Consider the following 17,086-nt stretch of genomic DNA (forward strand, 5'->3'; position numbering starts at 1 on the left):
ACAGGAATGGTTGGGTGCTTCATAAGCAACGAGAACAACGACGTTGCGACCTGTGTCAAATTCAGAAATAACCAAAATAACGAAACTAGCTGTGCTTAGGTTTGCCTATTTTGTTAATATAATAATATCCCATAGGTGTTTCTGCAGGAAAACTCGGTAACCTCTTGGGTCAGTGCTACATGAAGCAGTGGAAGGAAAATACCAGTGGCTGGCGGTGGGAGAGGAGGGAATGGTGAATATGAATGCAATTAATGTAAATGATCGTGTTCAATTGTAGAAGGCCTGGTGCATTTTGGAAGTGCTTATATGGTGGGTGCATTGCTCTTTGTCTAATTCTGTTGGTAAGTGGGTGTGTGATATTTCATATATCCCTTGCCAGTCTCCACAAGCACCTTTAGCCCTGTGGGTACTGATTGATGTGTTTGGCAGCTCTTGGCCTGCGATGCTAAGTTCTAAAATAATGTGTCTCTGCATAAGCCAGTAAGTCATTTCCTGGCTCTTTTGCCTTAAAGTCCTCCAAGCTTCTTGGCCTTCAGTTTTGGCAGTGAAAGGACAGCCTCTACAGCCGTCTACAGATCAGACTGCTCTCTGGTTCAGTACTGAGTCCATCTCTTAGATACCATTCCTTTTGATTTATTTGGTGTCTACTTAAAGAAAGACAAATCAGGCTTTATACACACATACAAATCCATAAATCCATTTCTTTTAAGCACATTATTAAAATAGAGAAAGCAGTTACATTTAATTACCAGGTTGAAGTTTTTCTAGCATTTGAAGTTTTACTCTAAGGGAAATGTAAGCTACATTTTCTCCTTAGCAATTGCTTATCACCTTTGGGGTCTACTTTATGCCATTTTCATTATGCCTGTGAACCAAACGATGTAAAATTTTGTCCTATTCAAAGGAAAAATGGTGCAGCCCAGTGAGCTATAACCCCTTCTTGAGAGAATGCTGAATTGTAATAGGTCCAATTTGGGGTGACAGAATGCCCATATTACATACTTTAACTTTGCCTCTTTTTTCAGCCTAAATGAGGCATCATAAAATTAATGCAAGCAGAGGCAGTAAAAGCGTTTGAAGTAATTCTTCCAGCACTCCAACTTCTCCACAGAGCGCACCAAATAAAAGGCATTAGCAGTGTGACTAATAGAATAACTACCAATCAGAATGTCTGTCAATTCATGAAATTTTCAGCGCCATCCATACTAACAACTAAATCAAAGTATTTCAGTTCACGTATTAAAAGTTGGGAACCTTAACACACCATATACTGAATGCTGAAGAATAATGTGTCAGACTTATGTAGATGCAAAATGAAGTAAAAAATTGAAGCAACTATCAGGGTAGCTCAGGTCAGAGCAGGCATGTGGAATCTATATTACGTGGATGAATGTCAGTTCCACAATGTAGGTTGCTGCTCTGTAGACATGATCTAAATTCCCCCCCCATAGCATTATTTTTATTAACCTTTTATTTTTTAAATTTTTATTATTTTTTACATTTATTTATTTTTGGCTGTGTTGGGTCTTCGTTCCTTCACACGGGCTTTCTCTTGTTTCGTGAGCGGGGGCTACTCTTGGTTGTGGTGCACGAGCTTCTCCTTGCAGTGGCTTCTCTTGTTGCGGAGCACGGGCTCTAGGCCCGCGGGCTTCAGTAGTGTGGCACGTGGGGTCACTAGTTGTGGCTCGCGGGCTCTAGAGCACAGGCTCAGTAGTTGTGGCGCACGGGCTTAGTTGCTCCGCGGCATGTGGGATCTTCCCGGACCAGGGCTCGAACCCGTGTTCCCGGCATTAGCAGGCGGATTCTTAACCACTGTGCCACCAGGGAAGCCCTTTGTTAACCTTTTAAAATGACTTCATCTTTTTTTCTTCTACTCCTTTCTACCACTTCTTAGCACACCTGTTATTAGTAATTCTCTACCCAATGCATGGAAAAGATGATGGTGAAAGCATTAGAATTGTTGATTGATGAGTTTAATTACTAAAAAAAAGTGTGAGAGAGAATATACACACACAGATATACTCATATTTATAAACTTATAAAATGCATGCTATCAGCAATAACTAACTGTTGAAAAGCATGAAATAAAACAGGGAAAAAGGAGTTCCTAGAAGATCTGTATTGCTTATATTCTTATCCCAGCAAAGAAATAGCACTTTAAGAATGTTTTATTTTTAAGTAATTTTAGTCTTAAATAATTTTAATATTTAAAAGTTGCAAAAATACTATAGAGAGTTCATAGATCCCTTTCACTCAGCTTCTGTATGCTTTATATCTTAAATAATAATAGTACAGTTGTCCAGACCAAAAAATTACTATTGGTTCAACACTATTTTTTTTTTTTTTTTTTTTTTTTGCGTTACGCGGGCCTCTCACTGTTGTGGCCTCTGCCGTTGCGGAGCACAGGCCCCAGACGCACAGGCTCAGGGCCAAGGCTCACGGGCCCAGCCACTCCGTGGCATGTGGGATCTTCCCGGACCGGGGCACGAACCCGTGTCCCCTGCATCGGCAGGCGGACTCTCAACCACTGTGCCACCAGGGAAGCCCTGGTTCAACACTATTAATTGAACTGTAGACCTCATTTAAATTTCACTAGTGTCTCCACAGTGTCCACTAATTTTCCACAAATTTCTCCAGAGATGAGGAAGTGATAGACACATCTGCTTTGGCATCCTGGCCCTGGATGGGTCCTGTGCTCAGACTGTGTTGGGCCTGGGCTGATGCAGGGTCCAAAGAACCCATCTCCTGTGGGACCCAGGAGACAACACCCAGGCCCATTCCATTTTCATTCACCTTCTCTTCCACTTTATATTTTAGCATGTAAATACATATTAAATATAAAAATAAATGCATATTAAATCTGTGTATAAAATTATTATGTACATTTACTTATTTATCTTTCCGGATTATTGCAAGAACAAATCTCAGGGAAAATAAAAAGGCTACTATTACTAATTCTCATCATCCCCTTCTCTTTAAAGAGCAATATATAATTGTATCAGATGTAGGGTCCAATACGGGGCATAGAGTGGAGAGCTAAGGAGAAAATCGTTTCTGCTTCTCATTGAATGACTGCATCTGTATATAAATAACCACAAGCCTGATGAGAAGGATAAATGCAGAGAATAATGAGTCTGTAGTATGGACATGATGTAGGTTGCTGAGTCAGGGAAGGTGCCCTGAGAGGCACCTTTGAGCTGAGAGAGGCATCTTTGAGCTGAGAGCTGAGGATGAGTAAGAGTTAACCAGGTGAAGGGGCGGAGGGCCTGTTGGGGCTTCTATAGAAAAGGAAGAACATAAGCAAAGGCACCAAAACTGAAAGGAGACCAGGGTGATGGGATCACAGAAAGCACAGATATTGCTGGAAAGTGAAGCTAGAGAGGTAGGCAGGGGCCCGATCGTGGGCATTTAGGCTGTGTTGAGATCTGGGTCTATTTGAAGAGCAATGAAAAGACACTAAAGGGCTAACAGAGCGAGGAAAAAACAGGTTTGCCTCTTAAAAAGATCACTATGGTGCTAGTGTAAAGAATGGATTGGGGGAGGAGGTTTAGGGAATAGTGCTGGTAGGAGAGAAGAGTGGGTTAAAATGGGTTGATGGCTGTGGAAATGAAAAGTGGGTAGGATGTAGCAGACGGGCCTGAAAATGGGTTGGATGTGGGGAGAGAGGTTCAGTCAAAGATGATTCCTGGGCTGCTGCGTTCTTTCACGCTATTGTGGTTGGTGCCATTTACTGCCCAAGGTGATACTGAGGGAGAAACAGATTATTTGGGGCTTTTCTGGCATTGAGGGAAGGGTAGAGACGATCAAGTCTCTTAATCTTGGTCGTGAGATCACATGAGCCTAAACTGAGTCATGAAACTCCAACTTCCCATCCATATGTGGGAATCTCCAGGGTTCCCTGTTATTACATAATCTCCTGCCTCTCCAGACCTGCCAGCCCTTGGCACCCTGAACAATTTGTAGTTTTGCTATGGCTATTTCTACCCTTCCATGCTTCTTCATATCTTTGGATGCCCCTTTCCTCTTCCATAGCTGAAAACTTTTCCTTTAAAACTTACCGTATTTATAATCCAAGGAGAAGCCTTTGTCTGCTCCAAAGCTTTATTCTGATGACCTTTTTATCTGCTCCCATGGCCAGCTATCACACTGCACCCTGATGGCCAATCATTTGTCTAAACTCATGCCGTGCTGTACGCTTCCCGATGTCAGGAATCACGTTTTGATAGATGTAACATCCTCTCCCCTAACACAGTTCACCATGCTTAAGAGCCTAGAAGTGTCTGGCATAATAGATGCTCAAGTAATATTTGAATTCATGAGTAAATACTAAGTATGCAATAAATGTTGCTTAAATTAAAAATATACATGAAGTAATTATACCCCAATAAAGATGTTAATATATATATATATATATACATGAAGTATATACATTGCTTTGTCCAGTAGAGGAAAGATTGATATTGTCCCACAACTGACTGTCCCAATTACTGATTCCTTTTCAGACATTCATTTATTGATCTGTGTTCTACGCCTGCCTTGACATTCTAGCTCATCTTTCCCCAATTTTTCTAAGAAACTCTCCCTTCCAGGCATATCTTTTTATTCACCTCACACCTTCAATTCACGCTTCTCTTCCTGGAGTATCTTCCTACCGCCATTCACTTCTGATGATGAAATTTTTACTTTTCCTTCATGCCCAGCTTAAAGGTCTTCTCCTCAAAACCTTCTCTGTTACTTTACAGTTTGAATTAATTCTAACCTCTTCTTCCCTCCAATAAAACTTGAAATCCCTTTTAATTTTCCTACCCTATTTTATGGTAGTTGCTCCCTCTTTATTTAACCTAGACTGCAAGCTGCCTGAGGGCAGAGATCCTGTCCTAGCCCACAGTGCAAGACTTCATGGGTAGTAGCTGTTAAGGAAAATGTGTTGGATTTAGTTAATATTGATCAATTATTGAAGCTCTAGGTGCTCTGGAGGTGCTCAGTAAAATAGCTCAGATTTGTAAATCTAAAATATTTTATCCTTTTTCTGCATCTTATTGCTTAACAAGTATTTATTATATGCCTACTCTGTATTATGCATTTTGCTAAGCTCTGAGGATGCAGTGGTGACTTAGACAAAGCCATTGCCACCCATCCTAGAAGTTCTGGTCTAGTAGGGAAATAGGCCTAATGCTCCAACAGTTATTTATTGGGTGCCCACTCTGTGGCAGGTAAAGGAGTTAATGACAGTGAGTGAAAAGAGAAAAGCTCCCTTGTCCCCTTAGAGCATATCATCTACTTGGAGAGGCAGACAAAATAAACTAAACATACAAACAACTGTAGTCTTTAGTTAATGTGTGCTAAGTATCCCGGGCTGTGAGACCTTGGAGCAAGTTGGCCTAGACCTAGAGGTTTGGGACAGCTTCTTAGAGTTGAGCATTCCCTAACCAGGGGACAAGGGAAGAAGGAGAATCTTCAGTGTCACTGCCACAGAGAGAGCAAGTGGGGGTGCTGGGAGATGAACCTGGTATTAATTAATGTGATGTAATTATACCAACCAAATGTTCCCGTTTTAGAATTTCTCATTGTGTTGATGTGTAGCAGAAATACATGTTTTTCCTTTCAAAGCACTATATTTTTAACAAAATTTATACTGTTAAAGTGAACTGTGAAGAAATGATCACATTAATTCTGTATGATGTTTAAATTCAGCCTACTCTTCTGAAAATAATATCAATGGCTCTGCATAGAGAGAATTAAATAATGGGAGGGAAAAAGAACTCTTAGAAAATATATGGCATCCCTAATGGTCATCTAATCAGTGACTTGATGAAAACTGAGAATAAAAAGGGCCCACTTAGTTTAAATAAGTGTCATGCTTATATTTTTATTTGGTCAGGTGTAGTGTGTGTGTGTGTGTGTGTGTGTGTGTGTGTGTATTATGATAAAAACATCCAAACCAACCTGAATAATCATGAGAACTTGTATTCAGTACAACTGTGTGTAAGAAGGCAGCAATACCAAGAATTACTTTAAAATTATCTTTCATGTGATTCTACATAGGAAAATTCTGATTCTTAAGAATAATCGTGGAGTTATTTAGAGATTAATCTTTGCTTCCCCAAATGGAGTAAACTGAGTTGTTAAAGTGTGTATTTTGTTAAATAATTGGATCAATTTATGGATGAGAGTACGGGCTACTCATTTTATTACATAACAGAAAAAAGTGGATTTAAGAATAGGAAATATGTATATATAATAATTTCTTATGATCTTGTAACGAAAATCTCTAATCTTACTAGATGAGTAATTTGTTACAATAAATATTTTATTGGGCTTTGAAATAATAACTTATTCTGATTTTTCTCACTTAAGCAGCCTCTCTAACATATGGGGCATGAGAACATGAAACGGCTCAAATATTATTTCAGGGTTGCAACTGGGTGAATGATGCTGCCAGTTTTAAGCCTGGGAAGATAAGAAAAGGAACACCTTTTATTTTTTAAGGGAAAGGTTGGTCGGGGCTGAAAACCCTAAGTCTGGTGTTGATATGGGGCTAGGGCTGGAGATAGAAATCTGGGAGTCCTTGTTATATGGATGGTATCTAAGGCCTGTGGATGGGACGAAATCATCAAGGGGATGAGGGGAGCTATTTTGGAGACTCCTTTATCCAGGGAGTGAGCTGAAACAGGGCAGAGAAAGGTCATGGGAAAATGATCCCCAGGCCATACCAATATTTAGAGCTCAAAAGAATGAGAGGAAGAGACTTAGGCAAAGGGAAAAAAAAAGAGTAAGAAGGCTGGAAAAATGTCACTGATGCCGAGTAGAGATTTCAGGAATGGAGTGATCAGTTCTGTGAGTCACTGTGGAGAATTTGAGAAGATATGGACTGAGACTTAACCAGTAGATTTGAAAACATGGAGACCATTGATGACCGTGACATCGATGGTTTCATCAGACACGTGTGGTCCCAAACTGGATTGGTTTGGGTTCTAGAAAAAATGGGAAGTGAGGAGGTAGATTCATTTTACCATCAAAAACTTACATGTGTTACACATTATGTGTTGAAATGGTAACACAAATAATGCGGAATTTTCATGAAGAATTAAACGGAGAACAAAGTATATGACTGTGACTCTATTTCTGGTGAGTCCCCGAAGGCTTAATATTTAGCCCGGTGCCAATTTTAGGCCAGGAAAACCAGTACATTCACTTTGCATCTATTTATACTATAGAATGTTCGGTTGGGCTCAAATAAATGCTAAGTCTTGTTAAGGCCCCTGGTGCTAATTCACTTTATTGCATCCTCTGGGGTAGTGGGGAGGGAATATACATGAGTTTATAAGTATTGGTTGATAATCTGCAGGAAGACAGGTCAGACATACCTGTGTCCGAGTTCTGAGTTTGCTTTTCTCCGTGCAACTCTGGCAACTTATCTAACTCTTCTAAACCTATTTTTCTCAAAGGTAAAATGTGGATACTAATGATATGAGGAGAAAATATGGTAATGTAGCTAAAGAGCTAAGCATGGTGTCTGGCACCTAGTAAAGGCTTAGTAATGGGGATGACTTTACTCCTATGGTTACTGACTTGCATGGGATACAGCTGAAATACTATCCAATTTAGTAAACGGAAGATAGGTCTCCTAATAAAGAAGACAAAATGAGGTGCCAGAGAGGAAGTCATACCTTAGAAACCAGAATATTTGGTTCATGTTACTCTATGGGTGTTTATTTCTCTTTGCTATTTCCTCGCCTTCAGTGAAGTCATATAAGCACAGTAGGCGAGACTGCAGGCTCTGTAGAGCACATTTATCTCAACCCCCTGGAATTAACTGGATATTCCAGTTCCATCTTCCCATGCTTTCCGATCCAGTCGGCACTGCTAATAATAGCTAACATGTATTAACTGCTTCCTGTGTGCCGAGCACTGTTCCAAACACTTTAAAACTATGAACTCATTGAAATCTCACAGACCTAGGAGGTGGCCACTATCGTTGCCTCCATTTGTGCAGAAATGAGAAAACAGAAGGGCAGACAGGTTAAGTAACTTGCCCTGAGATGACACTGTTGGTAAATGGTGGAGCCGGAATTCAATCCCAGGCAGCTACACAGTTTGTACTCTTTACCACTTCATCCTGATTCCACTGGGGGCTATAAGATTGGATTTAAATTGTCACAGCTTTTCTGCGGTGGGGATAGTAAAAAGGTAGGATGGGTGCCCTTCCCAGCAGTTCATCCGTGATCAATAATTTGCGTTGGGGATGGAGATTTCACATCCCACCGCCGGCCACCAGCCATTCGGGTAGGTTCAGGAAAACATTGAAAAAGAAGAGACCGGTCATATTCTCTTGATTAACCATAAATGTTAGTCATTAAAATACAAGATTTGAGGGTCGGGTCCTTTAGTGCTTATACCGAAAGAAGGAAGAATCATTTTTGTATGAAGGTATCTAAAAAGTTCTCACGTGCTAAGCAAAAAAGCTAAATTAAGCCTTGTGTTGGGTAAAATTATAAACATGCTGTCTGCCTCAGATGAGTAAGTGTATATAAATAGAACAGTTGGTGTACATGACCTTAATGTTATAGCTTCCTTTTTTCTGTGTAATGTAAATTACCAAATGCAAGCATTTCCATCTGACCTAAACTGTCAGTCTCCGAAGAGCACATTGTAGGATTGAATACATGTTATACAACAACCAAGATTGCCCTTTTCTTCAGCCTGGTGATTTTTTTTTTTTCTTTCCATATCCAGCGGTTAGTACTAAGGCCTGAAACCCTTACTTACAGAACAAAGTGCCTTAGCAGTAATCAAGCCTGTGTGAGGCTAAGAGAAGAATAATGAACATTCCCTGCAAGCTTCCTGCCTAGATGCAGGTGCAGGAATCAGGAGGTCATGAATAATGCATGACATGCAGATTAGATGGTGGTTTCTCCTACTGGGGTTTTGACTTTGCTACCTGCCTAGCTGCTATATGTGGAAAGAAGGTAGACGAAGGCAAAAAGTGCCACAATTTAAAGACAGAGCTCACAGAAACACTGCATATTCTTTTGCAGAAATGAAATTGGGGAGTAGCTGAAATGCAAACCTTTACGGTCTACTTTATCAGATTAAAGTAAGCTCCAGGTTATCAATTTACTCGCTTTGGGAAGGGAAAAAACCTTTCTTGTTTTACCATTTCAAGAAACCTTATAATTATTTGGTCTTACATACACAATCAGGAATTCTTTGAAGACTGGTAAACAGTTAAGAAATTATCAACTTACAATATTTGATCTATGGATCAATGAAGTTTTGCTAAAAGATACAATTACTTAGAGAATATTGTAATTATACGTTAAACAGACCCATTTTTTCCCACTGATGTATGTATGCAGTGAGAAGCATCGGTACTTCTATATCATCAAACTTCACCTGGTGGAATTATCATGATGACTAGAAATAGGGTTAAGGTGGAAGCAACATGCTGTAAACATTTAAAGGATGCGGAGTGAATTAAAGAACTGTGAGTATGTGGGCTATTACTCCTGCACATTTTATTTAGGCAGTAGGATTCTGACACCCCAGGGGGTATGCAGGCAAGGTTCACGAGGATTTCCTGCATTTTCCCTTAGGTCAGGGAACTTTAACTGGAGAGACAGTTTGGGGCTCACAATTCCATTTTGATGACTGTGTTTCAAACAGACAGACTGAAAGAAAAAAGAAAGCAAAAAGAATGAGACTTGCTACCTTGTGTATAATTCTTATGCATTTTTATTGGGTGTTTGTTCTCTCTCTCCCCAAATTGGGGCACTGGAATATGAGCTGGCTTTCATTTCTAGCTGAGTCTGTCATTTCCGATAGGCCCCCCTGTGGCCGGATGCCAAGACCAACAGGTGATCCTTGTAGCTGCAAAACAGCAGGAAGTGGGCCGTGCTTGAAAGAGACAGTTCACCAGAGGGGCTGTCTGGCCTCTCTCCATCTTTCTGCATCATCAACAACCCCTCCCCCATACACAGCAGAAAATCTGTGCTGAGCGGCTCAGCTGCAGAATCCATTGAGAAGTGCTGTGAGGAAAAGAATGTTAATAAGGGATGTTGGAAGAAATAAAAGCCTTCTGAGTGCAAAGTGCAGCCTGGCTCTGGGTTTACGGAAAGACTGCATTTGGCCCTTCTGAGGGGCTAGAACTGTACTGTCCGGTTTTTTTTTTGTTTTGGGGGGTTTTTTTTGCAATACGCGGGCCTCTCACTGTTGTGGCCTCTCCCGTTGCGGAGCACAGGCTCCGGACGCACGGCCTCAGCGGCCATGGCTCACGGGCCCAGCCGCTCCGCGGCAGGTGGGATCTTCCCGGACCGGGGCACGAACCCGTGTCCCCTGCATCGGCAGGCGGACTCTCAACCACTGCGCCACCAGGGAAGCCCTGTACTGTCCGTCTTGAAATGATTCTCACTCGCTGAACAACTATGGAGAACTGGGATTCTAATCAACCTTGGGGCTCTTGGTTCTAAGTGGACTTTAAGACCAATTTAAAATCCCCATTTTGTTTCTTGTCTTGTAAATAGAATAATGTCTGAGACATAAAGAGTAAAGATAACACAAGCTTAACGACTGCCTAGATCTCACAGGTACCTAGTAAAGAAAGATGGGCACTTTACTAGGAAGCGGGAAGGTGTCCACAAGGACAGGAAGCAGAGCAAATTGTGCTGCCAGTAAGTGACCCACAGAGAGGTGGAGGTTCATGGAGTTTCAGCAGCTATAGCTCCTGATTGGAAGATATTAGCAGTTCCTAGAAATTTCAACTATTTCCAGTGGATGACTCCAACCCCGGAAGCTTGTAAAACAATATAGTCTTTACTATCTTTTCCCCATAATTTAGCTAAAGGTTTGAAATGACTGTTTTCTTTAAAGCCCGGCTGGAGAGTATCACATCTAGAAGACCTTCCTCCTAGAAATAACTATTCACCTTTCCTTTCTCCTCCATTCCCACAGATTCTGTGCCTGGACATTTGGATGAAGTTATTGTAGGGGAGGAAAAAAATTTTTTTTCCTCCACCCTCTCCTTGTTTAGGGTCTGGGGGCCTGCAAATTAAACTGACAAAAGATAGATTAGCAAGAGGAAAAACAATCCAAAGTTTATTTACACATAAAACGTGCATGCATACATGCATGCAGGAATACTCAGTGGTGAGTAACTCAAAGGGGTAGTTAAAATTTGAAGCTTATATACCATTTTAACAAAGGGTAAGAAATTGTAGAGAAGTGCCTTGTCAAAAGAAAAGGGGGTCTGGACGTTTAGGGGGGGCTAAATTTTAGGAAGGTGACTAGGAAATGTATGGGGGAAACTAATGGTAAATAAGGGTTGTTTATGCCGGCTCATCTCAATACCATTTCTGGTGATAAGAGTTGTACATTGTACTCTGCTTCCTGGTATGGGGCGGTGGGGTGGGGGGGGGGGCAGGGAACGCCTTTAAAAATGAAAATTTCCTTTACAAAAGGGAAATGTATGCCCTGCTTTTAGGCATATAAAGGGAAGGTAGAGAGTTCCTCCTCCTGTTTGTGTTTGTGGTTGCCTTCAAATGAAACTAATCCTTATGCCTCAGTAGCGTATTTTGGGGTGGCGTATACTGATCCCCTTCATTATCTTGCTTTTCAGGGCTTTAAATCTGGAAGTTGACTGAGGGAGTGTATACTTAGACTGTCTCTTCGTGTCCTTCTTATGGAAACAGGTAGCAGAAAGGGCTCACTGAGGGCCAGCACCAGACCCTACATTACCTTTATGCACTCCTAAACCTGGCAAGGATTAGGTAGGCAGCAGTAACTTTTTGTTGGACTGAATGAATGAATCAACTTACTAAAACTGGTCCTACCTTTGGGGGGGTCTTCACAGTGAACATTGTGACAAACACTTTGTATGTTAAAAGTGGTGCAGAAGGAAAGAGAGAGACTGACTGCTGGTCTGTAGGCATAGGAACTTAACTGCATCCATTTACTAAGAGGTGCTCAAGTTCTGGGTCATTTTATATTCAGCAAATCTAAAAGAGATCATTTATAAGCCAGATCACTTTTTGTTTGTTCATTTATAATCAGGAAAATGCTTTTTCAATGACTGGATTACTCTCATCTCTTACAGGGTACATCCGTCCCCAGTATCAAGGGTCCGGGGAAATCGAATGAATAATCAGAAGTTTGCTTGGTGAGTATAGAGTCTATGTGATGAGAATTTATAAGTCTTATGGGAATTTTTAATAGGACTGTGTTAAAAGAGAATTATTCCTGCTTTCTCTGTAGAGAATACATTTCTACTGACTGAACTACATTATTTCCCTTTCCTTTGGAAAATTCTAAACAAACACGAATAGAGTTCCTTTCCAGCCAAATCGTCTTCACTCACCAAAAACTGAGTGCAACATTTTTTTCCTAACAGATATGGCATATTTCCAAGGATTATCAACTGTTACATTTTTAAAGAATGTTTTCCATTTTTAGAAGACACTCACTTTTTTAGTAAGATTTAGACAACAACTCGGATTTTTCTCAGGTACCAGCTTCTACTTCTCATGAAGATTTTCATAGTAAATTAATCTATTAAATTAATTATGATGATTACTGTTTAGATGCCCTTTTTATGACCTTAGCCTTAAATATCGAGGGACTTGTTCTTTAATTTGGGGAATAGAAAGATCTCCTTTCACTGACTAGTTCTTTTTTTTAAAACATCATTATTGGAGTATAATTGCTTTACAGTGGTGTGTTAGTTTCTGCTTTATAACAAAGTGAATCAGCTATACATATACATATATCTCCTCCCTCTTGCGTCTCCCTCCCACCCTCCGTATCCCACCCCTCTTGGTGGACTGACTAGTTCTTGAACAAAAATAGAGATGGAACTTAGCAGATATGACCTGAAGAGTTATTTCAACCACAGAACATTGATTACTGATTGCTTAAAGAGGGAATTTAAAGTGTTTCACAAATGTTTCGTATGAAACAAACGAACAAAAGTCAATGTAGATTTAAAATCTATATTTGTTTACGTTACTCCATTCTCCAAAATTAACCTTTCCACACATAGTGTATCTTCATAAAAAGGAAGGAAGGAGCAAAGGAAGGGAGGGAGAGAAGTAGGGAAAAGAAAAAGAAAGAACTGATCTGTGTACTGTCTTACTTCAAGGGTGAATGGACATTCACAGGTCTCCATTCTTTTACTTCATTGAATTGCGCTTAGAATGGGATTTTGATTAAAAACTATGGCATTTTTTTAAAATTTTAGGTATGGGAAGATGATTACGAAAGATTGAGCTTCCAAATTAATTTTACTCCTAAATCAGGATTATTTTTAGACACAAAATAATGAGTCTTTGAATTTGAATGGTGCCTAACCAGCTTGCCTCCCTTCCCCCATTAAATCTAATTAACCCTCACAGTAGCTCGGTGATGTTAAATATTACGCTCTTCTTTTTCACAGAGCGGGAAATGGAGTACAGAGGAAACAGCCATTTGCTTACACACTCCCTAAAAGCTGGGGCATCCCTCATGGTTTCTCACAGTCACTAAAGCATTACCGTTCCCTGTCAAACCTGGAAAGCTGAGAGGATAATAATGCTGATTATCATTACATAAAAGGAAAGGGAGAAATCAGGCCCTTTTTTGACTTCATGGAACTGATATTCCTTCTTAGTCCAAAGCATATCGTGCTAAAGAAACTTTATTACAAATAGAGAATAGGAGCTGTTCAAGTGAGTGACATAAGCTAATGGGTAGAGTACCACGTTGTCAGGCATGAAATCCAGTTTCTACACCTTATTTCTCAGTGGCTAAATGTGGAACACCGAGTACATAACACATTTTCTTTCCTTCACTTTTCCTTTCTGAAGTATTAGAATAACAGTAACTTGTTCCTACATAATTCATAGCACAGTATTTGGTTAGTAAGTTTAAACCACTTTTATCTCCAGAGAAATAATCCATGAAAAACAAACGGGATCTTTACTACTAGGCTTGAGAAAATTCAACATTTATTTATTCAGCAACATTTATATACACTCTCAGGCACTAGATTACAAGGATAAATAAAATATGCTTTCTGTCTTTATGGGGCTCACTGTCTTGTAGGAGAGGGGTGTGTGTGATGCCTCACATATATAATATACAATATGACATCATATAAATAATATTTAATAAAATGTGGATAATGCTCTAAGAGATACATTCATAGTATAATGTTCAGAGGAGAATGTTATCAGCTCTGTTTAAGACTAGTTTGGGAGTGAGCAGTTGGGAAGGGGAAAAGTACAGGGGAAGGAAGAGGATTGTCAGAAAACCCATCCCCAAGAAGAAGGTTTTTGAGTAAAGACCCAGAATTAAAAGGAAAAGCAGAGGGTTGACACAGCGCTTCCTTTATTGATTGAAATACATATACAAAGACCTGGAGACATTTCTAAATTATTTGGTCATGTGTTTAGTTAAAAATCCTATTGCATATGCTACCTTGAATTTTTTCTTATGTAAATACTATGAGGCTGGTGTATGGAAATAAATCACCCAGCTAGGAAGAAGCCCAGTGAATCACCCAGCATCTACGTCTACTTAAGTGATAAACTCTCGCTATTTCTTTGTGAAATATTGACTCTGAAAATCCAGAAGTTTTAAATACTCATGCTAGCCATGGATATGAAAGTGATAGTTGCTCTCCACAAAATAGAAGTTTGGGATAGTTTATAGAATTAGATGGCAAGTTCAGCACTAACTTGGTTCCGGCTTGAGTTAGATCCGCAGACATTATATGTGAGTGATGTTGGGTGATTCTGTGAAGCCAGCAAGTGGTGCAGTCAGTTAAAAAATATTGTTCATCACATAAAGCATTAAACCTCAGTAAAAGATGAAAAAGCTTGAACTTGTAAGTTATGCCTAGGAAATGCATGACAATTGGTTGTAAATGTCAACAGCTGTGGTTGAACTATCAAAACCACTGTTTATTATTGAGTAAAGATGGCTTAAAATTGTAAGTAGTGTTTTTCTTTGCACAATGTCAGTACAAGAGGCAGCATCCATCCACTGGCCTCATTCCTGTGGCAGCATTTCCTTTGGAGCTGAAGAAAGGTGTGGAAAAGAATGTCTGTTCAAGACAAACAAACCTGCTGGAATGGAAAGAAAATGTGGTTAAAAAAATATACATAACCAGGAAGGAGCTGAAAGCACCAGACTGTAAAGGGTCCAATGACAGCTGTTAGGATAGAGCCAGGTCTGCTAACTTTTAGGATTAAGAAATGGCAGTAAGAACCTCTTGCAAGATCTATTAGCACCCCAGTAGAGAACACAAGATCACTGGACAGCTCATTTAATATTCAGTTAATCAGAGGTAGCAATCCAGACCAGGCATAAACTCTATCAGAATGGCTCTCCCCTGACGGCCATCCCGCTCTAGTAATATTTGTTGATTGGAGGATTGATGAAGCCTTTGAGGTTCAGCACATGAACTTCATTCTCTATGTCACGTGTCACAGCTCTCCTCTTTTACACCTTCCTTTGTCCAATGTGAACCTTTTCAAGAGCATTTGGTATTTTTCCTTACATATGATAATGACAGGGAAAAAATATACTTTGCTCCATGGGGGGGCAAATGGGGCAAGTCTTATTAGAGAGTTGAATGTACAGATAGGCTTTTCTTCTTCACAGATCTTTTTGCTAGAAGCTCTTGTATTCTGATACCAAACCCACAGAGAGTGGCTGTTTCCAAGTCGTCTTTCAGCTCTTTTATTCCTAAAGCTATTCTAGAAATCTGGAACCTGTGTTTGGTGTGTAGGTTGAACCAGGACAGGGAGGGGCTTGGTGGGGAATATCTCTGAACTGAACGTCGAAGTTGATCTAAGGCTCCAAGCTTGCCAGGATCAGTGGGAGGATTCCAAAAACATACACGTAGTATATGCTCATTTATAGCTTTTCTTTCGTTCTTCTCTTTATTTCTCCTTCCAGCCTGCTCCAGCCCCAAAGTTTTCAAAGACTTGGGTGTATATGGTTGTTTGATGATGGTGTAGTCATGGTTGTACTGTGCACCCAAAGCATCCATGTAGGGCTATTATGTGACAGAGGTATGTGTCACGTAATAGACACTGTGGACTATTTATACGATAATGGAGAAAATTAGGCATTGTGAATAGGAATTGCCATTAGTAAAATAGGATTAATTTTCTCTAACCAACCGGCTGCTGCCACCACCAGCCTCAGTCATGATTCCTTTCTTACCAACATGCCTGAGATGTTACGTAGCTGTCTACAAAAGAAGCTCCAGTTTTAGTAGCCTATCCATGCAAATTGTGACACGTTCTGGGTGTGAATCACATTTCACATTTGGAAGTGAAAAAATTCTGTGTCTCCAATTTTGGGGAGGGCAGGAAGAGCCTTTGCACGCTTTGATGTTTTATTGTTTGATACGCTGTGCTACAATGAACTTAAATATTTATATGCATATAGTTGCAAATGTTAGACATGGCTTCATTGAGACTTTTTGAAGGGTATAACCAGTATGGATTTTTGTCATAAAAATAAGGACATTCCTTCTTGCTTAAACTTTTTGCCTTAACAGAGGAAGGTACTCAAGTTGTTGATATTGGAAACCTTTCAGAAAGCTGAGGTAGAGCTAACCCATGTTCTGCATGTCCAAATGCAGTAGTTATCAACTGTGGGGCTGAAAAGAAACTGTAAGCATTATCAAGTTCAGTTCAGCCTCTCACTTTTACAAACGTAGAAATGGAGGTCCAAAGACAGAAATGTGTTCCATGTCAGGTGTAGGCATAAAACCAGTTCACTGCACTCCTGTCCAGTCAGCTTCCTGCCACGTGGCAGTTAGTTACCTGTGGGCAGAGCAAGAGAATTGCTAGAGATTAAATCAGATGGATGTTTAATTCATTACAAGCTAAGCAGAAGGCTTTTGTCTGGGAAATTCCCATGAGATTGATGTGACGAGGGAGAGAAAGCAGGAGGAGAGAGACGCCTGATAAAGACATTGCTTTCCATTCCAATATGTAGCAGTTGCTCCCTGCCAAAATGTTTACTCATCATCCTGCAGATCCTTGCACGCTCATTATTTATAGATAACATTGACTATGTTATTTTAATTACCAGAGCA

At 40.1% G+C, this 17,086-nt stretch overlaps 1 protein-coding gene across 5 annotated transcripts in view; it reads left to right on the top strand.

Annotated features, from left to right (window-relative positions):
• The window catches only part of KLF12 (KLF transcription factor 12), a 448,910-nt gene that overhangs the window by 356,684 nt on the left and 75,140 nt on the right, over nt 1-17,086 (top strand). For all 5 annotated transcript variants that reach the window (XM_022577047.3, XM_022577039.3, XM_089899449.1 and 2 more), the window contains one exon: nt 12,092-12,154. In XM_022577047.3, coding sequence (XP_022432755.1) covers nt 12,092-12,154 — 63 coding nt within the window. The remainder of the gene's footprint in view (nt 1-12,091; nt 12,155-17,086) is intronic.

The sequence above is a fragment of the Delphinapterus leucas genome, chromosome 18 (genome assembly GCF_059928025.1).
Source record: "Delphinapterus leucas isolate spDelLeu-1000000601 "Yukka" chromosome 18, BTC_Dleu_Yukka2, whole genome shotgun sequence".
Taxonomy (NCBI): domain Eukaryota; kingdom Metazoa; phylum Chordata; class Mammalia; order Artiodactyla; family Monodontidae; genus Delphinapterus; species Delphinapterus leucas.